This window comes from Moschus berezovskii, chromosome 1, assembly GCF_049115385.1.
Source record: "Moschus berezovskii isolate FMDL1 chromosome 1, NW_MosBer_1.0, whole genome shotgun sequence".
Lineage (NCBI taxonomy): Eukaryota > Metazoa > Chordata > Mammalia > Artiodactyla > Moschidae > Moschus > Moschus berezovskii.
The window spans coordinates 129,077,071-129,098,642 of record NC_142460.1 but is presented as its reverse complement, the minus strand read 5'-3'; the positions used below and the strand labels follow the sequence as shown (position 1 = coordinate 129,098,642).

The window sequence follows — 21,572 nt, the reverse complement described above, 5'->3', positions numbered from 1 at the left end:
AGTTGACCTGATGCCTAGCAAACCTGGCAATATGGCACTTGATGACAAATCATACACAGTATGGAAGCAGTGTATTGAGAAAGAAAAAAGGAACTTCCCCAGACATTCAGAACGTGGCTTGTACTCACAGATCGGCCAGAAAAGGAAGATTAGTTCCTGCAGGACCTGCCAGTTGGCTTGTATGGCTGTGTGCTTAGGAACGTGATGGGTTATGCCCAGGCCAGATCCTGAAGGGTCTTTTTTCTATGCAGAGAAATGTGAATTTTCCATATAGGTAATAATCCAGAGCAGAGACCTTCGAAAGATTAAAAGAAGGGAAATATAACAAGCTCAAACTTATACCTTGGAAGGATGGGGTGTGGAAATAAGGAGAAGGAATGGGGGACTAAAGTTCCCTACACAAGACATGGGAGGACTTCTCTGATCACAAGGTAACCTTGCTTATTCCTTGAAATTTGGGGTGAGAAGACAGAAAAAAAAAAAAAAAAAGGTTGCCCTCTTCAAATATTTGAAATTCTGTCATAAGAGTGATTACATTCTTTCTGAGCTGCTCTAGGATCAAGGTATAAAGTCATTAAGTGCACTGTTGGGGAGCACTTTCTAATAATAAGTGGTCTTAAAATAACAGACTTCTTCACAAATAACTACTCACATTTCTTTCTCATCTATTCAACAAATATTCATTGGAGCAGTTATGATGTGACAGGCATTAGGCATAGGCAATAGGCACAGGCATTAGGCAAAACAGACAAAGGCACCGCCCTCGAGGGAAGTTACTTTAATTTCTTTGTGTAATGTGGTGCCGTGAACGGATAACTTTTATATAATCATTTAATCAAGAAGCAAGCTCCCAATAGGGATATCTAAAGAGTGGTTTCGAGGGAGCTCTGACCAAGGAAGGATGATAACCAAAGAGAAGAGTTGTAAAGAATGTGTTAATTCTCAGCAGCCATAGGACGAGAGTCTCCCCCATCTTCTCTCTTGGAGCCACCCACCCGTTCTGCCTCCGCTCCGCCCAACGTCCATCAGCACCCTCCCCTTTCTCCGCCGCCACACGCAGCTGGGAGTCTCGTCTCGCGACTCGCGGGATTTAGAACCCTTCTCTCGCGTGATTTGCACTGCACCAGAGTCAGCTCCGGTGGCTGCTTACTGGACTACTGAAGCTGGTCTTGCTGCACATTTTGAGCACGCTTGGGTCCGGCCCAGTGGTGTTAAGTAAGTTCTGGTGGTCGAGCCCCGCGCTGCAGCCCCTCTGAGAAGAGGCCGGGACGGACTCCCTGGTAGTGGGCCGACTTCGGGCCGCTTGGGCGCGGCGTGTATGCCGTCAGCAGGAGCTCGCACGAGGTCTTATCCGCGGGGTGCGGGGGTCAGGTCGGGGTGGGTGGCCCGCAGGCCCGGTGACACCGCCCGCGGACTTCTGCGGTGGGTTCTAGGCGCGTCCGCAGCAGGGTTTGGGGCTGGTGGTGCCCGGGACGGCCCCGGCCGTTTCTGGCCTCTCCTTGAGTTCGCCGGGGTTGGCGCCCAAGTGACACCTGAGGTCAGCGCCCAATTTCGTGGCTCCGAGGGTCTTGCATATGGGGATCCTCCGCCAGTCGCTTCCTTCTGTTATTAAGGAAATTAGTTCTTCCAGAGGTTGCAGGTGGAATGGGTTTTCCTTATTTGCTGCTGTACGAGACTTGGCTGTCTTACACAGAAAAGGCAGAAGGAAGATTTGTATAAAGGAGTGAATAGAAAAATGTCTGAATCTCACTGTTCTCTGTCCTTGAAATCAAGGTGTACAGAAAAATGGAGTATATGACAGAACCCGTCAAGCACACACCTGGACATATGTGAGTCGCGTCCCTTTTCCCCTATCCCCATTAAATTTAAAAACGTTAAAATGAGTCTTTAAAATTTACTGTGGGGAAAGCTTTGCTTTTAGGGGGATTCTTTAGTCTTATGTGGGAAAAATGAAAAGGCTTGTTTGCTGGAAAAAACGAGTTCGTTTTTCGCTAGAAAGTTTGTTGTGGTAAATACTGTTTTAAAACTGTTAAAATAGTCTTTGTATATTCTTCTAGATTGGCATCAACCATTGGCCATTTGTGGCTTTTTAAATTTCAAATAATTAAAATGTAATAAAACTAAGTATTCAGTTCTTCTGTTACCCGCATTTCAAATCCTCAGTAGTAACATATGCCTGGTGGCTACCATAGTGGACATTAGTGATTATGGAACTCTTATTTTGGATAGCCTCAATGATTTTTGAATACTTTATGTTCCCAAAACACCTATGGTTATGACACTGACATCAGTTATACTGATACTCTTCCATCCTTTTTACATTTTGTCAGTCCCAGTGCTATATTGAGGCTTTAAAAAGTTTTTTTCCTTTGGACTATAAAGCTGTCTGATGATTACTATGAGCAGTTATTTAGATTCTCTAGACCTTTTTTTTTTTACCTTTTTTATAACAGTCATATTTTGAGGCTTTTTGGAATTGTGGCCATCCTTTTTTTTTCCCTCAATAATTAAGGTTTTTAAAAATCTAGTGCATCTTTGAAGATTGCTCAAAGTCAGGTTTTTAAAAAGGGCAGAGATACTATGGCCTAACTTGAAGACTTTGGTTGGTTTGTTAATTTTATTACTATTTTTTATTGAAGTATAGTTGATTTTTCAATGTTGTGTTAGTTTCTACTGTACAGCAGTGTGATTCAGTTTTATATATAAACTGTGTGATTCAGTTATATATATATTTCATATTCTTTTTCATTATGGTTTATTATGGGATGTTGATTATAGTTCCCTGTGCTATACAGTGGGACCTTGTTTATTTTGTACATAGTTTGTATCTGCTAATCCCTGTTTGATAGTTTTTTAATCTAACTAGTACACTTATGAAATGTAACTTGAAAAAATGTATGCTTTATTTAAGCTTGTGCTGCGATTGTGGTGTCCCAATTAGTCCAAATCCTGCTAACATTTGTGTGGCTTGTCTGCGAAGCAAAGTAGACATCAGCCAAGGCATTCCGAAACAAGTCTCTATATCTTTCTGCAAACAATGCCAAAGGTATAGTGTGATACTTTTTTATCCTACTTAAAATTGAAATTCATATATAGGAGAGCCACTAGAATATAGTGAGATTAAGATACATATACTAAAGTGCATGTAACTGAGATTTAAGTTTTATTTATGGTGTCAATGCTAGAGATTATAGAATTTGCAATTTTGTGAAGTAGTTTTCTAGTTTTCCCTACTAATGTGGTAAAGTTAGTATAAAGGGATTGAATCTTTTTTTTTTTTCCTGTTAAGGGATTAAAAGGTTTGATGTGTATAATTAATACATGAAAGTTCATGTTTTCAGGAGTGAGAGCAGATTTTAAAGACATAACTGTTCCAATTACCATGAAATTTTTGTTTTTCCCTTCAATCACTCGAAGCCATATATGATAAAAAGCACCTTCTATTAAAAGTAATTTGACAATGTGCTTTAAAAATCATATATTAATGTTCTTGTGTAACTAAAATGACTATGGCTAATGGGGAAAAAGCTCAGTATATCATGTCTAGGATGGTCAGAAATTTAAAGGCAAACTTCTTGGGAAAGTTAATGTTTTTTTATATTCTTTAGCTGTTGCATAAATAGCTTATGTGTAGTCTGCTATTGAATAATACAAAACTGCCCATTGAAGCTACCCATAACATTGTATGTCTGTGACTTCCCAAGTAGGTTTGGTGCATAACTTTTTTGGGAGGGAGGTGTTCATGAATCCCTTTAAGAATTTAAAAACTGCGTTTCCCCGGAAAAATACATCAAACATGTACATGAATATAAAAACAGGAAACGTATTCTGTTTCAGGGAGATTATAGTTTGTAATCTTGGTTGATATGAGGCTTAGTCTGTAATATTCTCTATTCTTTATAGCGATGTGGAGTGAGAAAAACGCTCGATTCCTCATGAACTAGCCCTCTGAAACTTGCCCATTTAACCTCTCTAACACCTTAATTTCCTCATCAGAATAAAGGGCCTTTATTAGATGACATATGAAACATTTTCTAAATCTAAAAACTGGGCTTACAACAAAGGGACCTGTGTAAGTAAGGTTTTTCAGTGAACCTTTAAAAGTGAGAATCAGAATATTTACTTAACGAGTATGAACAAAGCATTCACGTAATCTATTTAGAAGTAGTATGTATTTAACAAACATTTACTATATGCTAAGCACTGCCCTAACTCCTTGCCTAGTTGGGCTACAAGACTTCAAGTACATATATAAAAGATTTTAATTTAGTCAGGTTTTATATAAGATTTGTGTGTTAGTTGCTTAGTCACGTCTGACTCTTTGTGAACCGATGGCCAGTAGCCCACCATGTTCCTCTGTCCCTGGGATTTCCTGGGCAAGAATACTGAAGTGGGTTGCCATTCCCTTCTCCAGGGATCTTCCCTACCCAGGGATCAAACTTGGGTCTCCTGCATTGCAGGCAGACTCTCTAGTGTCTGAGCCATCAGGGAAGCCTGAAAAGGGATTTGAAGTATGTGAGTAGTCTTGAGCTCTTATTTATGCATAGTATTAGGTAATAATTTATATTTTTTGTGCATGTGAGAAATAAGCAGTTCTTAAGCATTTTATTTGTACACTATAAACCATTTTAATGCTATTGTGAGATGAGTTTTTATCCATGTTTCAGAACATAGTTTCAGGAAATTCTTCGCATTTTGTCATCATTGTAATTCTTATTGGTGCTTGAAGTAATAAGACCTTTTAATGACTTATTACAGATTGACTTTCTCAAATACTCAGAATTTCAGCTTTTTAACTAAGCTACTGGTCTAATTGAAAGTTTCTGAACCTATTAAAATATATTTGGGTTAAGCGCCTCAGATCAACCTTGAGTATTATTATATCTGGTTAATAATTGTTGTTGTGTCTTCATATTTAAGTGAAATATTTTTTTTTTTCCTGAGAGATACTGAGTTTCAATATGGTACCTTTTCTCCCAGGTATTTCCAGCCACCAGGAACTTGGGTACAGTGTGCATTAGAATCTAGGGATCTTCTTGCTTTGTGTTTGAAAAAAATCAAAGCCCCTCTGAGTAAGGTAGGTCAAATAGCTAAAATCAGTTTTTGTAGGTGTGTGTGGGTGTGATTTAATGTCTTATTTTCAGATAATCTTTGTATGAGTAGATTTTACAAAATAACTTAAATGCTGCTGTTGGTAAGCACACTACTACACATGCTATTCTCATCTTTCAGTTCAGTTCAGTCGCTCAGTCGTGTCCGACTCTTTGCGACCCCATGAATCGCAGCATGCCAGGCCTCCCTGTCCATCACCAAGTCCCGGAGTTCACCCAGACTCATGTCCATCGAGTTGGTGATGCCATCCAGCCATCTCATCCTCTGTCATCCCCTTCTCTTCCTGCCCCCAATCCCTCCCAGCAACAGGGTTTTTCCAGTGAGTCCGCTCTTCGCACGAGGTGGCCAAAGTGTTGGAGTTTCAGCTTCAGCATCAGTCCTTCCAATGATCTCCTTGCAGTCCGAGGGACTCTCAAGAGTCTTCTCCAACACCACAGTTCAAGAGCATCAATTCTTCGGCCATCAGCTTTCTTCACAGTCCAACTCTCACATCCATACATGACCACTGGACAAACCATAGCCTTGACTAGATGGACCTTTGTTGGCAAAGTAGTGTCTCTGCTTTTTAATATGCTATTTAGGTTCGTTATAACTTTCCTTCCAAGGAATAAGCGTCTTTTAATTTCATGGGTGCAATCAGCATCTGCAGTGATTTTGGAGCCCCCCAAAATAAAGCCTGCCACTGTTTCCAGTGTTTCCCCATCTATTTCCCATGAAGTGACGGGACCAGATGCCATGATCTTAGTTTTCTGAATGTTGAGGTTTAAGCCAGCTTTTTCACTCTCCTCTTTCACTTTCATCAAGAGGCTTTTTAGTTCCTCTTCACTTTCTGCCATAAGAGTGGTGTCATCTGTATATCTGAGGTTATTGATATTTCTCCAGGCAATCTTGATTCCAGCTTGTGCTTCTTCCAGCCCAGCGTTTCTCATGATGTACTCTGCATATAAGTTAAATAAGCAGGGTGACACAATATGAAGCCTTGACATACTCCTTTTCCTATTTGTAACCAGTCTATATATTCTTTAAAGGAAATGAAAGTCCTTTTGCTTTAAAAGATTTAGTATAGAATCAAATTTTTCGTTGATTATTTGAGAACCTCTTTTGTTCAGTAATCTTTTATGAAAAAATATATATATATACAACCATCACTCAACATAATTTTGGAGACTATAATAATATTAGGGCTATGGTTTTCAGTTTTTCAAAAAATTTTCATTACTCTCTGGAAGGAAGATACCTGTGCTTATTATTTAAATCAGTACATAAACATCTCCAAAAACCAAACAGGGTTTGTTAGTCTAGTTAGCCTCTCTGCATAACACTTTCAGTTCTCTTTATGCTCAACTTTAAGAATTATTTCTAACAGCTATGTTTTTAATTGAAATGTACTCTCTTGGTTTGAAGACCTTCAGATTCTCTTATCCTCTGAAAAAATTTCCTGTAGTAAGTAGTTCTTTGAAGTTTCTCTATTTTCATTGTTTCTTTCTCCCTGGAATTCTCAGTCAAATTTTGGCCCTACCAGCTTAAAACTTGGTGAAATGCGTTTTTGCCCTTGTGTGTTCCTGGCAGTTTCTTTTATCTTCCAATTTTTATATGAATTTTTTCCAATACTGATAGTTTAAGTTTAGAATTTTTAATGTTCTTGATTCAGTCTGTTGCATATTTCTGAAAGTTTAATTGTTGTTTTTATACTTTCCTTCTGTTCCCTAATTTGTTTCAAGTTTTTCTTTTTTTTCCCCTGGAGTCAGTTTTCTGTGTAACTTGGTCTTTTGTTTTGATTCTTCAGGCTTTTGTCAAATGTTCTTTAATAATTCATTAGCATTTCACAGATGTTTATTAAGTGTCAACTTTGTGCCAGTCTGCTTGTGGTGTCAGAAATATGGCAGTGAATGAGAGAGGAAAAATCTCTCTTAGAGACCTTTAATTTTGGTTGAAGAGGGGGGTGTGGAGTGGGCAGTAAACAAAATAAATAGGTATATTGAAAGGTATAAATTCTGTGGAGGAAAAATTGAGGAAGGGGATAAAAACTGCTCAGCAAGAGTTGCAATTCAAAATAGAGCGGTTAGAGGAGACCTCATCGATAAGGTGATCCTGCTGCTGCTGTTGCTGCTAAGTCGCGTCAGTTGTGTTCGACTCTGTGTGACCCCATGAACCGCAGCCTATAAGGCTCCTCCATCCATGGGTTTTTCCAGGCAAGAGTACTGGAGTGGGTTGCCATTGCCTTCTCCGAAGGTGATACTAGAATAAACATTAAAAGTAGTAAGGGAGGTGGCCACAGTTTAGAGAAGAGCACTATGGGTGGCAAAACAAGTGTAGAGGCCAGGGACAGGAGCCTTACCTGTATGGTTAGTGTGGAACTGGGAAGAGAAGGTACTTGGGGGTGAACTAGGGAAGACATGGAAAGTCCGAGTAGGTCAGGCCTTATGGGCCCTTTTGAGGACTGGTTTTTACTCTGAGTGGGGCTCCCTTGGTGGCTTAGATGGTAAAGAATCTGCCTGCAATGCAGGTGACCCAGGTTCGATTGCTGGGTCGGGAAGATTCCGTGGAGAAGGGAATGTCAACCCACTTCGATATTCTTACATGAGAATTCCATGTGTTTAGAATAGATATGAGGGGGATGGGGACCTTTAGGAAGCGATTGTAGTAATCATGAGAAATGATATTTGAATCAGTAGTAAAGGTAGTGAGAAGTGGATTGATTCTGGCTCTGTTGTTGAAGGTAGTCAGTAGGCTTTATTGTGAAGCTGGATGTATGCTTATGGGTTGAAAGAGTCAAGGGTGACTTCTGTGGTTCGTGAGCAACCGGGAGGAAGTTGCTGTTGGTGAACTAGGAAAGACTTCAAAAGGAGGAGGTCAGGTGGGAGAAATCAAAGCTCATCTCAGGTGGTACTTAGCTGTTCATTAGACATGGAAGCTGAAATAGTGGGGAGCTGGATGAATAAGCAAGGGCAGGGTCTAGACTGCAGATAATGAATTTGGGGATGTATATGGTATTTAAAGCTATTAAATTGGATGAGATTTCCTAGGGAGTTTAGAGAAGGAGAAATTTGAGGACTGAATCCTGGGATCCTTTGATAATAAAAGTTTGAGAAGATGAAAAAAAATCAGTCATTACTTCTCATTAGCTGTTCAGTTCAGTCGCTCAGTCTTGTCCGACTCCCTGCGACCCCATGAACTGCAGCACGCCAGGCCTCCCTGTCCATCACCAACTCCTGGAGTCCACCCAAACCCATGTCCTTTGAGTTGGTGATGCCATCCAAACATCATCCTCTGTCATCCCCTTCTCTTCCTGCCCTCAATCTTTTCAAGCTTCAGGGTCTTTTCAAATGAGTCAGCTCTTTGCATGAGGTGCCCAAAGTATTGGAGTTTCAGCTTCAACATCAGTCCTTCCAATGAACACCCAGGACTCATCTCCTTTAGGATGGACTGGTTGGATCTCCTTGCAGTCCGAGGGACTCTCAAGAGTCTTCTCCAACACCACTGTTCAAAAGCATCAATTCTTCGGCACTCAGCTTTCTTTATAGTCCAACTGTCACATCCGTACATGACCACTGGAAAAACCATAGCTGCTGCTTCTGCACCGTCGCAGCCTCATTAGCTGTAGGGAGATATATACACACACACACACACACACACACACACACACACACACACGTATATATATAATCAGGAGATCTGGAAGGTGAAGGGAATGTTCAGGAAAGAGATTGAGGATTTAGGTTTTGTTGTTAGTGAATGTTGAATTCCAGAGGCCACAATAAAAAGGTTTTCAGGATTTGGGGAGGAGTATTGGATGGGATGGAAAAGGGCATATGTGTTACACATGGAGATTGGAATGTGGGAGATGAGCCGGTGGCTGAGGTAATGGTAAAGAAGGCTAAGGGCTCAGTGAGTTGGATTAGTCCTGGTTGTCTGAGGACAGATAGTGTGGTGAGACTGAGCTGGGGAATGGTGAAGTAGATCTGTTTCTCTCTCCACTCCTACAAATGGAGATTGGAGGCTGAGGAAAGGGCATTCTGATACAGGCCCATGGAGCTTCCTTGGACTGCCGCAGATGGAGACTGAGGGAATAAAAAGCTCTCTGTCACCCTTTGTACCTGGTGACTTGTTGAGTAGGCTTTGGTTTAGGGGAGCCAGTCATATGAGGAAGCTGTATCTCCACTAGCTTATCTAATTCTCACCAGACAGGCCTTGATACAATTATTATCTGCCTGCTGATGTCTCCCAAACCTGTTATCTGTAACTCAGATTTCTCCATAGAGCACCAGACCAAATGTGTATATCTCACTATCTCCTGAACAGCTTCACTTGGATATCTCAGATAAATCCTCTTGAACTTAAGTGTCTGAAACCAAGTATAGCATTTAATCTCTTTTTTGTGTCAGAAAAATAGTGTTACCTTGGTGTCCAAGCTGGATCCTTGACTATCATTCTGAAATCTTCCCATATCTGTTTGTTATTAAATCCTATAGATTTTATCTCCTAAATATCTCTTGGCTTGGATCCTTCTGCTGCTGTTATTTCCAGCCCCTCAGTTCAGGTTACCTTAACTCCTGCTCAGATTAATGAAACGACCTACTTTTTGTTCTCTACCCTCCTTTCTTAAAACACTCATTTTAGCCATATGAGCTGCATTGAGTTTGTCACATAGGGCAAACTGTTTTTGGCCTCTGCTGATTTAGCAGTGAGTTACCATTGTGGATTCAGTATTCAGTGCATGAGACTCCCTCTGAAGAGTGAATGTCCATATATATTTTTTAAGTCACAAATTTACTGTAGAGAGAATTATAAAAGTAAAAACCTTTGTTCATGAGATTTCTAGTAGATGATGAAGTCATCAGGTCTTTTGTTTTCTCCTAAAAAGTGTACTTTGAATTAGAAAAACTACTGTTTTTAGGGGAAAGGAGTTTTTTTCCTTTTTAATTTTGCTTGAATTATACCAGCTGCTTTAATATAGTCATTAGAGTTTCACTTGCTGTTTTTGTTGCCATACCTGTGATGGCTTTTTTTTTTTTAAATTGGTGGTGTTGGATAGATTAGTCACGGGCTTGCTTAAGCATCTGTGAAATCTTTTTATTTTGAGTTATTCTTTCATCTTTTTTCTCTTCAGAAGGGAACTTGTGTTTCTTTTTGTTTGTGTTTTATTGAAGGTACGGCTTGTAGATGCAAGCTTTGTTTGGACTGAGCCTCATTCTAAGAGACTTAAAGTTAAACTGACTATTCAGAAAGAGGTAAGCTATACATAACTTTTTTGGCATGGTTAAAGTGTAGGTAGTGAAAATATGGGGCTATTGGTAAATTATGACTTGATAGCTTAAAGAGAAATAACATTCTTAGTTTTAATTCTTTGTTTTCTTTTGGATCATCTGCAGAAATGATCAGGTCACTAGTAAGACCAGCCTTTGTTCATGATTAGTGGGCTAAAGTAATTTTCTCAAAGTCATTTTTTTTGAAATAAGATTGAAGTAAAAACATGGGCTAAGGCAGTGCTTCTCAAACTTGGCAGATGATTATGGCTCACAATGAGTGAATCAGACTGGATTCACCTGGATGTAAGATCGAGGAATCTATAAAGCTTCCCAGGTGATTTCTGATGATTGGTTAAGTTTGGGAACAATTAAGGAATGTCTTCTTTCTTTGAGAGTTTTCTTTGTCTCCTAAGGATGAATTTTATACACACACACATGCATATATTTGTATATATAGCTATAAAAAATCTTCAAAGAATATCTTATAACCACTTCAACCCAAAGGTAAATTTGAAATGTTAATCTAATAAATCCTATGAGTTAAGCCTATATATATTTTTGGAAAAAGTATAACTTAACAACTTTAAATGTAACTTATTTATTACTAATGTCCTCAAAGCATTCTTAGAAAAAGATTGTAAGTTAAATATTAAAGGATCTTCTTTTGAGAAAGGAAAGAATGAAGGAGTGGATTGTTTTCTCTGTCAGGTGATGAATGGTGCCATCCTTCAGCAAGTGTTTGTGTTGGATTATGTTGTTCAGCCCCAGATGTGTGGAGATTGCCATAGAGTGGAAGCTAAGGATTTCTGGAAGGCTGTGGTTCAAGTCAGGCAAAAGGTAATGAGAGAAAGATGATGTGTGAGTCCTCCATCTGTACTTTGCCTTTGTCCATTATAAATAGTGGGTAAAGCCTTCTCCTTTCCCTTCTTTCCAAGTAGTTCAGGCACCAAGGATATTCCAGGTCTTTGGGACATTCACCTTTAGAAACAGATCACCGCCACATTTTAGATAATCTTTAGATTGTTTTTGTTTTAAAAATTATTGTGCTATCCTACATGGAAAGAAAATCTGAAAAAAAAAGGATACATATGCATATAGCGGATTCACTTTGCTGTACAGTGGAAATTAACACAACATTGTGAAGCAACTGTGCTGTAATAAAAATTAAAAAAAATTTAGTGTGCTGTGTCTGTAGGTGCCTTTTTTTTTTTTTGGCATTTCATCTGTTAATCTAATAACTCATTTATGTTTAGACTTTGCACAAAAAAACTTTCTACTATCTGGAACAGTTGATTTTGAAGTATGGGATGCACCAGAATACACTTCGTATCAAAGAGATTCATGGTGAGTTAAAATTTAAAACATTTGAAATGATTTCAGATTTTATTTTTAACTATCTTAAGGAGTCTTTTACCATTACTGATAATATCTAGAATAGGACTGTCCAAAAGAACTTTGTTAGGACGAAAAAAAATCTTAGTTCTTTTTCTGCGTTATCCAACTAATATGGTAGCTACTAGCCATAAGTAGCTGTTGAATATTTGAAATGTGATTAAATTTTTAATTTAATTTTTTAAATAGAACAGTTTTTTTTTCTATTTTAGTTTATATTTACACTAAATGGCTACCAAATGAGTAAACCAGTAACTGCATTAAGAGAATGTAAAGTGGTAGAAATTTATCAGAAACTTGTTTTATGCAGAATTCAGTTTCTTATTGAAAGGAAATTATTTTTAAGATCTGTTAGTTGTAATATTTTTGTTTTTCATATGCCTAGTGGCATTTGTGATACATACATTGAATCAGAAGGATAAACTCAGTAATAATAAACAGTGATATACAAATGATATAATTAGACTTCTTGAAGATGGAATTTTAAAATATTTGCGTAGTTTCATAATGGCTCCTCAGAATGTGTTCTGTCTTAGCACTTATTATTTATTAGTGTAGCATACTTACATATACTAGTTGATGGATGAATATTTCTTTAATAATAGAAAATATAAGTATTTAGCAAATACTTCAGTCTCTTGCTAAAAGTGAATGTTTTTAGTTGTAGGACGTGTACATAGTTTTTCTAGTTGTTACAGTACGGGTTTAGAGATAGCTTTTCTTGAAGGAATGACCAAATTCTTGTGCTACTTATTTTAAAAGTGTAAGTTCCTCTTTTACTTACTGATGTATTACTCATTTATCTCATATGTCTTGAAGAAAGTACTTAGAAGTGTGGTTTGGGGTCTCTTAATTGGGAGGAAAATCAGTTTTGACACCTGGGGAAACTCTTCTAAACTTTGTATCTGATTTGAGTGCATTACCAGTAGTCCTAAGGTTAATAGTCAAAATCTGTGGAATGTAGCTTACTGAATACTACTGTCAGTAAAGTACTTTGCTACCTGTTTAACATGGTGTCTGCTATTTGTGGCTAGCCATCAGGCAAAAATGCACTTTTGTTCTGAGTAACTTTGTTTTGAGTAACTTGGGAATTGGGATCCTAATATTCTAGCAAAGGAAACAGAAAACTCTGATTATTGTTCATCACCATGGCAGAAATACCCTCACCGAATTTTTTGTAGCAAAAGACTTGGATACATTCTGAGACATACTTTTGCAGTCATTTTCAAAACCAAAAATGCTGGAAGTGTAACAATCCTTTTTTTCATCCAGAATTAAATCTGTTTTTTTTCTATTGGTTCTTGGTTTAATGTAAATTAATCTTTGTTAATTTGCTTGTAACTGTGTTTTTAAAATCATCATAATTATAAAAATTCAAAAAATTTTAAATTTAAAATTCTAAAAATTACAAAAATTATAAAGAAAACAAGCTTTCATGAATAAAGGACCTCTGTCCCATTTATCGGAGAAGGCACTGGCAAGCCACTCCAGTACTCTTGCCTAGAAAATCCCATGGATGGAGGAGCCTGGTAGGCTGCAGTCCGTAAGGTTGCTAAGGGTCGGACACGACTGAGCGAGTTCACTTCCACTTTTCACTTTCACACGTTGGAGAAGGAAATGGCAACCCACTCCAGTGTTCTTGCCGGGAGAATCTCAGGGACGGGGGAGCCTGGTGGGCTTCCGTCTATGGGGTCACACAGAGTCGGACACGACTGAAGTGACTTAGCTGCAGCAGCAGCAGTCCCATTTATCCACTTGTTATCCCCAGATATAGCCCCTTCAAACAGGATATTACAGTGTTTATTCTGTATATCAGTTGTGATAACATTGGTTTCTCCTCATGTTTGAGATGGTTCTGTAACATTCTGTGATTTGCCATCTTGCGATATTTAGAAACTTTTCCACATCATTGCATATAATCCTGTTTCATTATTTTTAACTCTGTGGTTGTGTATTTGTTAGTCATTGTGTTTTTAATTATTTAGTTGTTTCCTCTTTATTGGTTTACAAGATGTTCCAGTTTTTTGCTACTACAAGCAGTACTGTAGCAAACATCTTTATGTTGTGCATAGTTATTAATTTTTCTTTGGGACTGAGTTCAAGAATTGAAATTACTGGACAAGAGTTTGCAAATGTTAAATTTTTACATGTGTGCAACTAGATTGTTTTCCAAAATAGTACCACTTTACAGTCCCATCACTTGTGAGAATTTCTATTTTACCAAACACTTGCCAGTACTGCATAAGATTGTTTTGGGCTTTCTAATTTTTGCCGTTCTAATGAAGAAAAGAATGGCATCTTGTTTTTATTTTAGTTTCCTTGATTACTAATGAGGGTTAACATTTTCATATGTATTGGCTGTTTATCTAATGTAGATTATTCTTTATGCATCTAATTTTTCCTTATTTATTTCCTGTCTGTCATAGAGGATATCAGTCTCATTATGTGTGTATTTATATACAGAGAGAAGCATGCAGAGCATGCCCTTGAGTGTGAGCTGAGACAGCAGATACTTACTGTCTCATGTCTTTCATCTAAGCTGTTCATATTTTAGTCATATGAAGACATGTGAAAGTCACTCAGTCGTGTCTTACTCTTTTTGACCCCATGGACTTTACAGTCCATGGAATTCTCTAGGCCAGAATACTGGAGTGGGTAGCCATTCCCTTCTCCAGGGGATCTTCCCAACCCGGGGATTGAACCCAGGTCTCCCTCATTGCGGGTCGATTCTTTACCAGCTGAGAGCTACAAGAGAAGCCCAAGAATACTGGAGTGGGTAACCTATCCCTTCTCCAGTGGATCTTCCCAACCCAGGAATCCAGCTGTGGTCTCCTGCATTGCAGGTGGATTCTTACCAACTAAGTTACTATAGAAGCCCATTTTAGTCATATAGCTATGGCTTATGACTTTCTATCTTACATAGGATAGAGTCTTTCTATCTTTCTTTGATCTTTCTATCTTTATACTCTCAAGATTATTTTTAAAAAGTAGATTTTTGTTGTACTTTTGGATCTTTAATCTTACCTGGTATGACTTTTTCCCAAAAAGTTAACTTGCATTGTCTCAATACTTACCTCCCAAGTAGTCTCTTCTTTACTCACTGATTTAAAACATCTCCTTTCTTATGTATACTAAATTCCTTTATACACATCCCACAGTTCTAGTTTATTTTGTCTCATCGCTTTATCACAATATGTAAATTATACTTCATAATATGTACCCTCTTGTTAATTCTTTTGTGAAACTTGGTTGATAGTAAGAGCATGAATTGTGGAACCAGATTTTGTGAATTTGAATCTCTTTTCTGCTGTGTGACCCTAGGCAAGATATTTAACTTCTCTGAGCCTCAGTTTTCCTGTCTGTAAAATGGAGCCGATGATAATAACACCTGCCTCATAGGATTACAGTGAGAATTAAATAATTTGTGTAAAGCACTTATAACCTGGTACATAATCATGTTTTTTCAGTTATTTTCTGTATTTCTTTGACATAGTTTTCCTCATCAAGATTTTGAATGAGTCTCACTTCTTTTTCCAGACTATTCTATACTTTTAGTTATTGGGGATGGCAGTTTTTATTACATTTTCTAAGTCATTATTGCGAATATTTTCGGGAAGCTCTTGATTTTATAGGTTGATCTTTCTGAAATTTCTTAATATCACTAATGGTTTACATTATATTCTTGTGTCATTTACATAATACTCTTGGTTTACTAGGTAAATTATTTGTATACAATGATAGTTTTATTTCTTCCTTTACGGTATTATTCCCTCTTTTTCTCCCCTTTCTTTTTAACCCTGTGTCTAGGAGTGGAGAATAGTGTTGAGTGGTAATGTAACAGGCATAATCGTCTGTCTGTGTTTCACCCCTAAATAGAATATTTATTGAGATTTGTATTTGGTTCATATGCATACATAATTATATTTAAACTGTTCTTTTTAATCGTGCTATTAGTTATGTTAGTGATATAGAAGCAATCAGAGTTTTTTCTCTTTCTGCATGGTGTTAATCAACATCTTTAAGTTTAATAAGAACCAGCCCATTAAGCCATTCAGTTTGGTATGAGGAGAGGGAGGAAGCAAAACCTTTTCAAATCCTTTTGTTAGGATGTTAATTTTTTTCAGGTATTATACTGCTTCTTGAATCAATTTTAATAGCATTTCCCAAGGAAATACATGTCATTTGTCTTTTCACATACTTGACATAGCATTGAACATGGTGTGTGTGTGTGTGTATTGTAGTCTTAAATCTCATCCATAACTCATCATTATATCTTCTTCATTGTTGCTAATGTTTGTCTTTTCTCATCTTTCACTTCTTCCCTCTCCCCACTCGAATCAGATTTGCCAGAGTTTTGTCTGTTATAGTAGTTTTTTCTAAAGAGTTAGCTTTAGTTTTATCAAAAAAACAAAGTCTTTCTTTTTTCTTAATTTTTGTTTTTATTACTAACTCCTTTTACTTAAAATTTTTTTATTGAAATGGAATTGTAAAATTCACATAAAGCATTATATTAGTTTCAGGTATGCAACATACTGATTGGATATTTGTGTACATCGTTGAATGATCACCTTGTGTCTCCTTAACATGCATTACCATACATAACTAAACAGTTTTTTTCCCTTCTACTTTCTTTAGTATTTTTTATTTAAATTAATTGAAAGCTTAGCTTATTTTAAGTTTCTAATATATAGATTTAAAGTTAATACATTTTCTTCTGAGTATCATGTTGGCTCTTTAGCTGGTACTTACAGCTATATTTTTCCATTTTTTTTCTCAGCAAGTGTTAATTTTCTTGAGTGCCTACCTAGGTATGGGATTGCTGAGTTGTATGGTAAATTTGTATTTATCTTTTTAAGAAGCTGCCATTTTCAAAGTGGCTGTACCATTTTATATTCCTGTCAACAGCCTGAGGGTTCCAGTTTCTACATCTCAACATCACTTGCTATTGTTTCTTTGTGTAAATAGCTATTCTAGGGGATGAAGTGTTATCTCATTGTGGTTTTAATTTGCTTTTCGCTAATGACTGATGATCTTAATTGTCTTTTCATGACTTTATTATCATTTCTGTATCTTTTTTGGTAAAACAGCAGTTTAAATTTTTGCCAGTTTTGATTGTGTTGTCTTAAGTTGTAAGATTTATTAAAATATACATTAGATATAAGCCCCTTTTCACATATGATTTGTTGATATTTTCTCCTGGTCTGTGTTTTCATTTTCTTAATGGGTTCTTTCTTTTTTTTTAATTATCATAAGAACACAACATGAAAACTACCCTCTTAAAATTTTAAGTGAATGACAGTGTATAATCCTTATAGTTGAGTAAGTATGGTGTTATGCAGCAGATCTCTAGCTGAATCATCTTGTTTGATTTAAATTTTATGCCCATTAACTAGTCACTCTTCGTTTCTCCTTTCTCTCTGACAAACATAGTTCCACTCTTACTCTATGATTTGACTGTTTTAGGTACCTCATGTAAATAGAATCATGCAGTATTTGTTTTTCTGTGACTGGCTTATTTCACTTAGCACAATGTTCTCAACGTTCATCCATACTATTGCACGTTGTAGAATTTCCTTCCTTTTTAAGGCTGAATAATATTCTGTTGGGGGTATATATCACAATTTATCCATTCATCTGTTGTGGAAACAACTTAAATGTCCATTTTCTTAGCTATAGTGAATTATACTTCAATAAACATAGGAAATCTGGATTTCACTTCTTGTGGATAAATACCTCGAAGAAGGATTACTGTATCATTTGATAGTTCTGATTTTAAGTTTATGAAGAACGTCTGCACTGTCTTCCATAGTGACTGTAAAATGACTGAAGTGACTTAGCAGCAGCAGCAGTAGTGTACAAGGGTTCTAGTATCTCCATATTCTCACTAGTATGTGTCTTTTTTTTCCTTTCATAATAGCCATCCTGAAAGCGGTGAAGTGTAAACTCATGGTTTTGATTTGCGTTTCCTTGATGATTAGCAACATTGAGCTTTTTTCATATATCTGTGCCATTTGTACATCTTTTTTGGAGAAATGTCTTATTCCTTTCCCATTTCTTATTGGCTTATCAGGTTTATTTGTTTGTGTTTTTTTTTTTTTTGCTGATGAGTCATAAGAATTCCTGATAGATTCTGGAGATTAGCCGCTTTTCATATACATGGTTTGCAAATTTTTTTCCCATTCTGTAGGTTGCCCTCTTACTGTGGTGATTGTTTTGCCGTGTGTGAGCTTTTTTTAGTGTGATGTAGCCTCAGTTGTTTATTTTTCTTTTTGTGTCATCCATGAAATCATTTCTAAGACTGATGTCATGAAGCTTTTTCCATATTTTCTTCTAGAAGTTCTACAGTTTCAGGTTCTAGTTTGAGTGTTGAATCTGTTTTGCGTTGGTTTTTGTTGATGATATAAGACAAGAGTTCATTCTTTTGCATGTTGATATCCAGTTTTCCCAATGCCATTTGTTGAAGGTATTATCATTTTCCCACTGTGTATTCTTGGCACACTTGTTCACGATCAACTGACTGTTGTAAGTATGGATTGATTCTGTAGACTTGCCTTTTTGTCTATACCACACTGTTTTGATGACTGTAACTTTGTAATATGTTTTGAAATTAGGATATATGGTGCCTACTTATAATAATGTCTTCTGAATCATGAAGGTTTTAAAATTTAATCTTTGTATGTGAATATTTTATGAATATTCTATCAATTTTTTAAAAATAATAGGTATTCTTTCTTAGACCATGTTCTATAATCTCAGTTAAATCAACCTTGATAGTTGGTTATTCAAGTTCTTTGTATCCTTCCTATTTTGGGTCAGTTTGGGCTTCTGTGGTGGCTCAGATGGCAAAGATTCTGCCCGCAGTGCGGGAGACCTGGGTTCGATCTCTGGGTTGGGATGATCCCTTGGAAGCGGGCATGGCAGCCCACTCCAGTATTCTTGCCTGGAGAGTCTCCATGGACAGAGGAGCCTGGTGGGCTACAGTCCATCAGGGTTTCAAATAGTTGGACATGACTGAGCGATTTGGCACAGCACATTTCATTTTTTGATCATTTTGGTTTTGTTAGTCTTATACTAGTCTCCCTCAATGATTGCATGTGTTAACATTTGCCGGTTTTTTCTTTTTAGTAGTTTTATGATTTCTGTATCTCAACACTATGCTATTACATGCATTTCTGTTGTTTTCATGGTGGATTGTTCTGTTTTTTAAATAAAATACCCTTTTTTGTTCTGTTTAATATTTTTCTTTTCCCTTTGACCTTGAATTTTGTCTGAAGTTTAAGTTATGAATCTTGTTTTGTTTGCATTTGTCTGATTTATCTATCCTTTTGTCAGACAAGTCTTAAGTGATACGGCATTCCTAATGTACTATGGCAAGAAAATTATAATTTAATTATTTAATATGCATTTAATTTGTGATATAGTCATATTAGTAGAAGAAAATCTTTGCAGTGTTACTTTAATATGGGTTTTTTCTTTAAAAGATGGTCTGGATTTCTATTATTCCTCAAAACAACATGCTCAGAAGATGGTAGAATTTCTTCAGTGTACCGTCCCCACTAGGTATGTTCTGAAACCCACATGTGATTAAATCCAGGCAATAGGGAATGAACGTAGGTCACATCCATTCTTCAGGCTTAGGCAACTTACCTTAAAATATGTAAAACTATAGTAGGATTACTTGCACAGTTAGTAAGCATTTGTTGGATAAGCTGCTTTTGATGGAACTGTTAGCCAAAGAGCATTAAGAATCTTTGGGGCACTAGACTCAGCCTGTGATAGTAAGCACTGTAGTCCCAAACCATTGATCAATGTATTTAAATAAGAAAAAAGAAGAACAGGGTTAAAGGACTTTGGGGAGAAAGTTTATGGAGTCAGAAGGACTTAAGCTCCTAAAATGGGAAATTTTCAAAAGTGAAGTTTGTACTGAAGGGTGAGATTAGTGTGAACAATGACTTGGAGTGGACATTAGTGTGGCTTTTAATGGATGATATATGTAGACTTGCTTGGTCTAAGCCATGGGCATGCTTTATAGGTTTTCAGTAGATAAATGTGAAAACAGAGTGCAGTCAGACTGGTGAAAGTTTATAAATGAAGTGGATGAACTGAGACTTCACCATAACAGGCATCAGGAAGCTGTTTCAGACCTAGGACAGTGATGATTTACTGAAAATTTATATTCCCAAGGTTAGACAAATAAAGACCTTTGCCTTTTTATAATGGTTAACTTTTTCTCTTAACAGATACAAAGCCTCACAGAGACTGATCTCTCAGGATATCCATAGTAACACATACAATTACAAAAGCACTTTTTCTGTGGAAATTGTTCCAATATGCAAGGTACTTTTTCTCATTTAATTAATCCATGTCCTTAATTGGTTTATATGTAATTATTAGCTCCTGATTTCATTCTGGGATTGGTTAAACATTTAGAATAACTTCTTAATGATTTCTGACACATTTTAGTCATGTTAAAAAGGTTTAAGAGTAATCATGCTTAAAATTATAAATTTTTGGTGTACTAATTAAAAGACCTCATTGCAATTTTTAAGGCATATATTCCTTAAACTTTGCAGTCCTAGTGGACACATGATAGTTATATGAAACTGGATTTTGGCATGATAAAATTAAAGAATATTATGGAAGGAGAGCATTGAATTATTTTTGTGATTTTAAAAATATCTGAGTAATAAGATATAGATTATCATTTTTTTAATGACCATCCATTATTTTATATAGATATAAAATTAAATTAGGAAATATTTTTCTCCTCATAAGAACTTAGGATTTACTCTCTTTACAACTTTCATACATAACATACAGGTTTGTTAATTATATTTATCATGTTGTGCATTATATCCTTCATAGTCATTGATCTTATAACTGGAAGTTTGTGCCTTTTGACTACGGTCATCCAATTACTCTTTCCCCTTGCCCCCACCCCCACCACTTCTGGTAGTTGCAGATCTGATCTCTTTTTCTAAAGACAAAAATTGTCATTGCATTAATTGTACTAAGGTAAAACTCTGCTTCAAAAAATATAAATGATTTAAAATTCAACAAATAGTTACTGGGGATCTGTTGTAGAAGACTGTGTATTAAGGACTGTGTCCTAGATGTCTCTGCTACATAGGAACTTACATGTCTATGTTTAAATCACTAATAATAAGTGCTATAATTTATTGTGAGCATTTTGCATAAAGGTACTTTCTGAGTACTTAAGTATGTTTCACCTGTTTAGTCTCATAACAACTGGAGTAAATCATACCATCATTCTGAAGATGAGTAAACTGAAGCTTGGGGAGGTTAGATGATTTGTCCAAAGTTAACAACAAAAGGCAGAGAAGGCAATGGCAAGCCACTCCAGTACTCTTGCCTAGAAAATCCCATGGATAGAGGAGCCTGGTAGGCTGCAGTCTGTGGGGTCGCTAAGGGTCGGACACGACTGAGCGACTTCACTTTCACTTTTCACTTTCACACATTGGAGAAGGAAATGGCAACCCACTCCAGTGTTCTTGCCTGGAGAATCCCGGGGACGGGGGAGCCTGGTAGGCTTCTGTCTGTGGGGTCACACAGAGTCGGACACGACTGAAGTGACTTAGCAGCAGCAGCAACAACAAAAGGAAGCCAGGATTTGTACCTAGGTCTGTGACTCTAAGGCTGTAAATCTATTATCACTAATTAGTACAGACTGAACAGTACCATGAAATGATGGCTTAAACAGAGTCAGCAAATTTTTTTTTGTAAACAGCCAGATAGTAAATAGTTGCAGTTTTTAGGTTATATAGTCTGTTTTGCAACTACTCAGCTATGCTGTTGTTG

The 21,572-nt window shown here is 36.9% G+C and overlaps 1 protein-coding gene across 1 annotated transcript in view; it reads left to right on the top strand.

Annotated features, from left to right (window-relative positions):
• The first annotated feature begins 1,079 nt into the window (after positions 1–1,079).
• NMD3 (NMD3 ribosome export adaptor) overlaps positions 1,080–21,572 on the top strand; it is a 34,127-nt gene continuing 13,634 nt past the window's right edge. Inside the window, exons 1-9 of the mRNA XM_055410526.2 lie at positions 1,080–1,215; positions 1,774–1,829; positions 2,912–3,046; positions 4,981–5,077; positions 10,263–10,343; positions 11,070–11,198; positions 11,615–11,705; positions 19,235–19,313; positions 19,994–20,090. Coding sequence (XP_055266501.2) covers positions 1,786–1,829; positions 2,912–3,046; positions 4,981–5,077; positions 10,263–10,343; positions 11,070–11,198; positions 11,615–11,705; positions 19,235–19,313; positions 19,994–20,090 — 753 coding nt within the window. The 5' untranslated portion in view covers positions 1,080–1,215; positions 1,774–1,785. The remainder of the gene's footprint in view (positions 1,216–1,773; positions 1,830–2,911; positions 3,047–4,980; positions 5,078–10,262; positions 10,344–11,069; positions 11,199–11,614; positions 11,706–19,234; positions 19,314–19,993; positions 20,091–21,572) is intronic.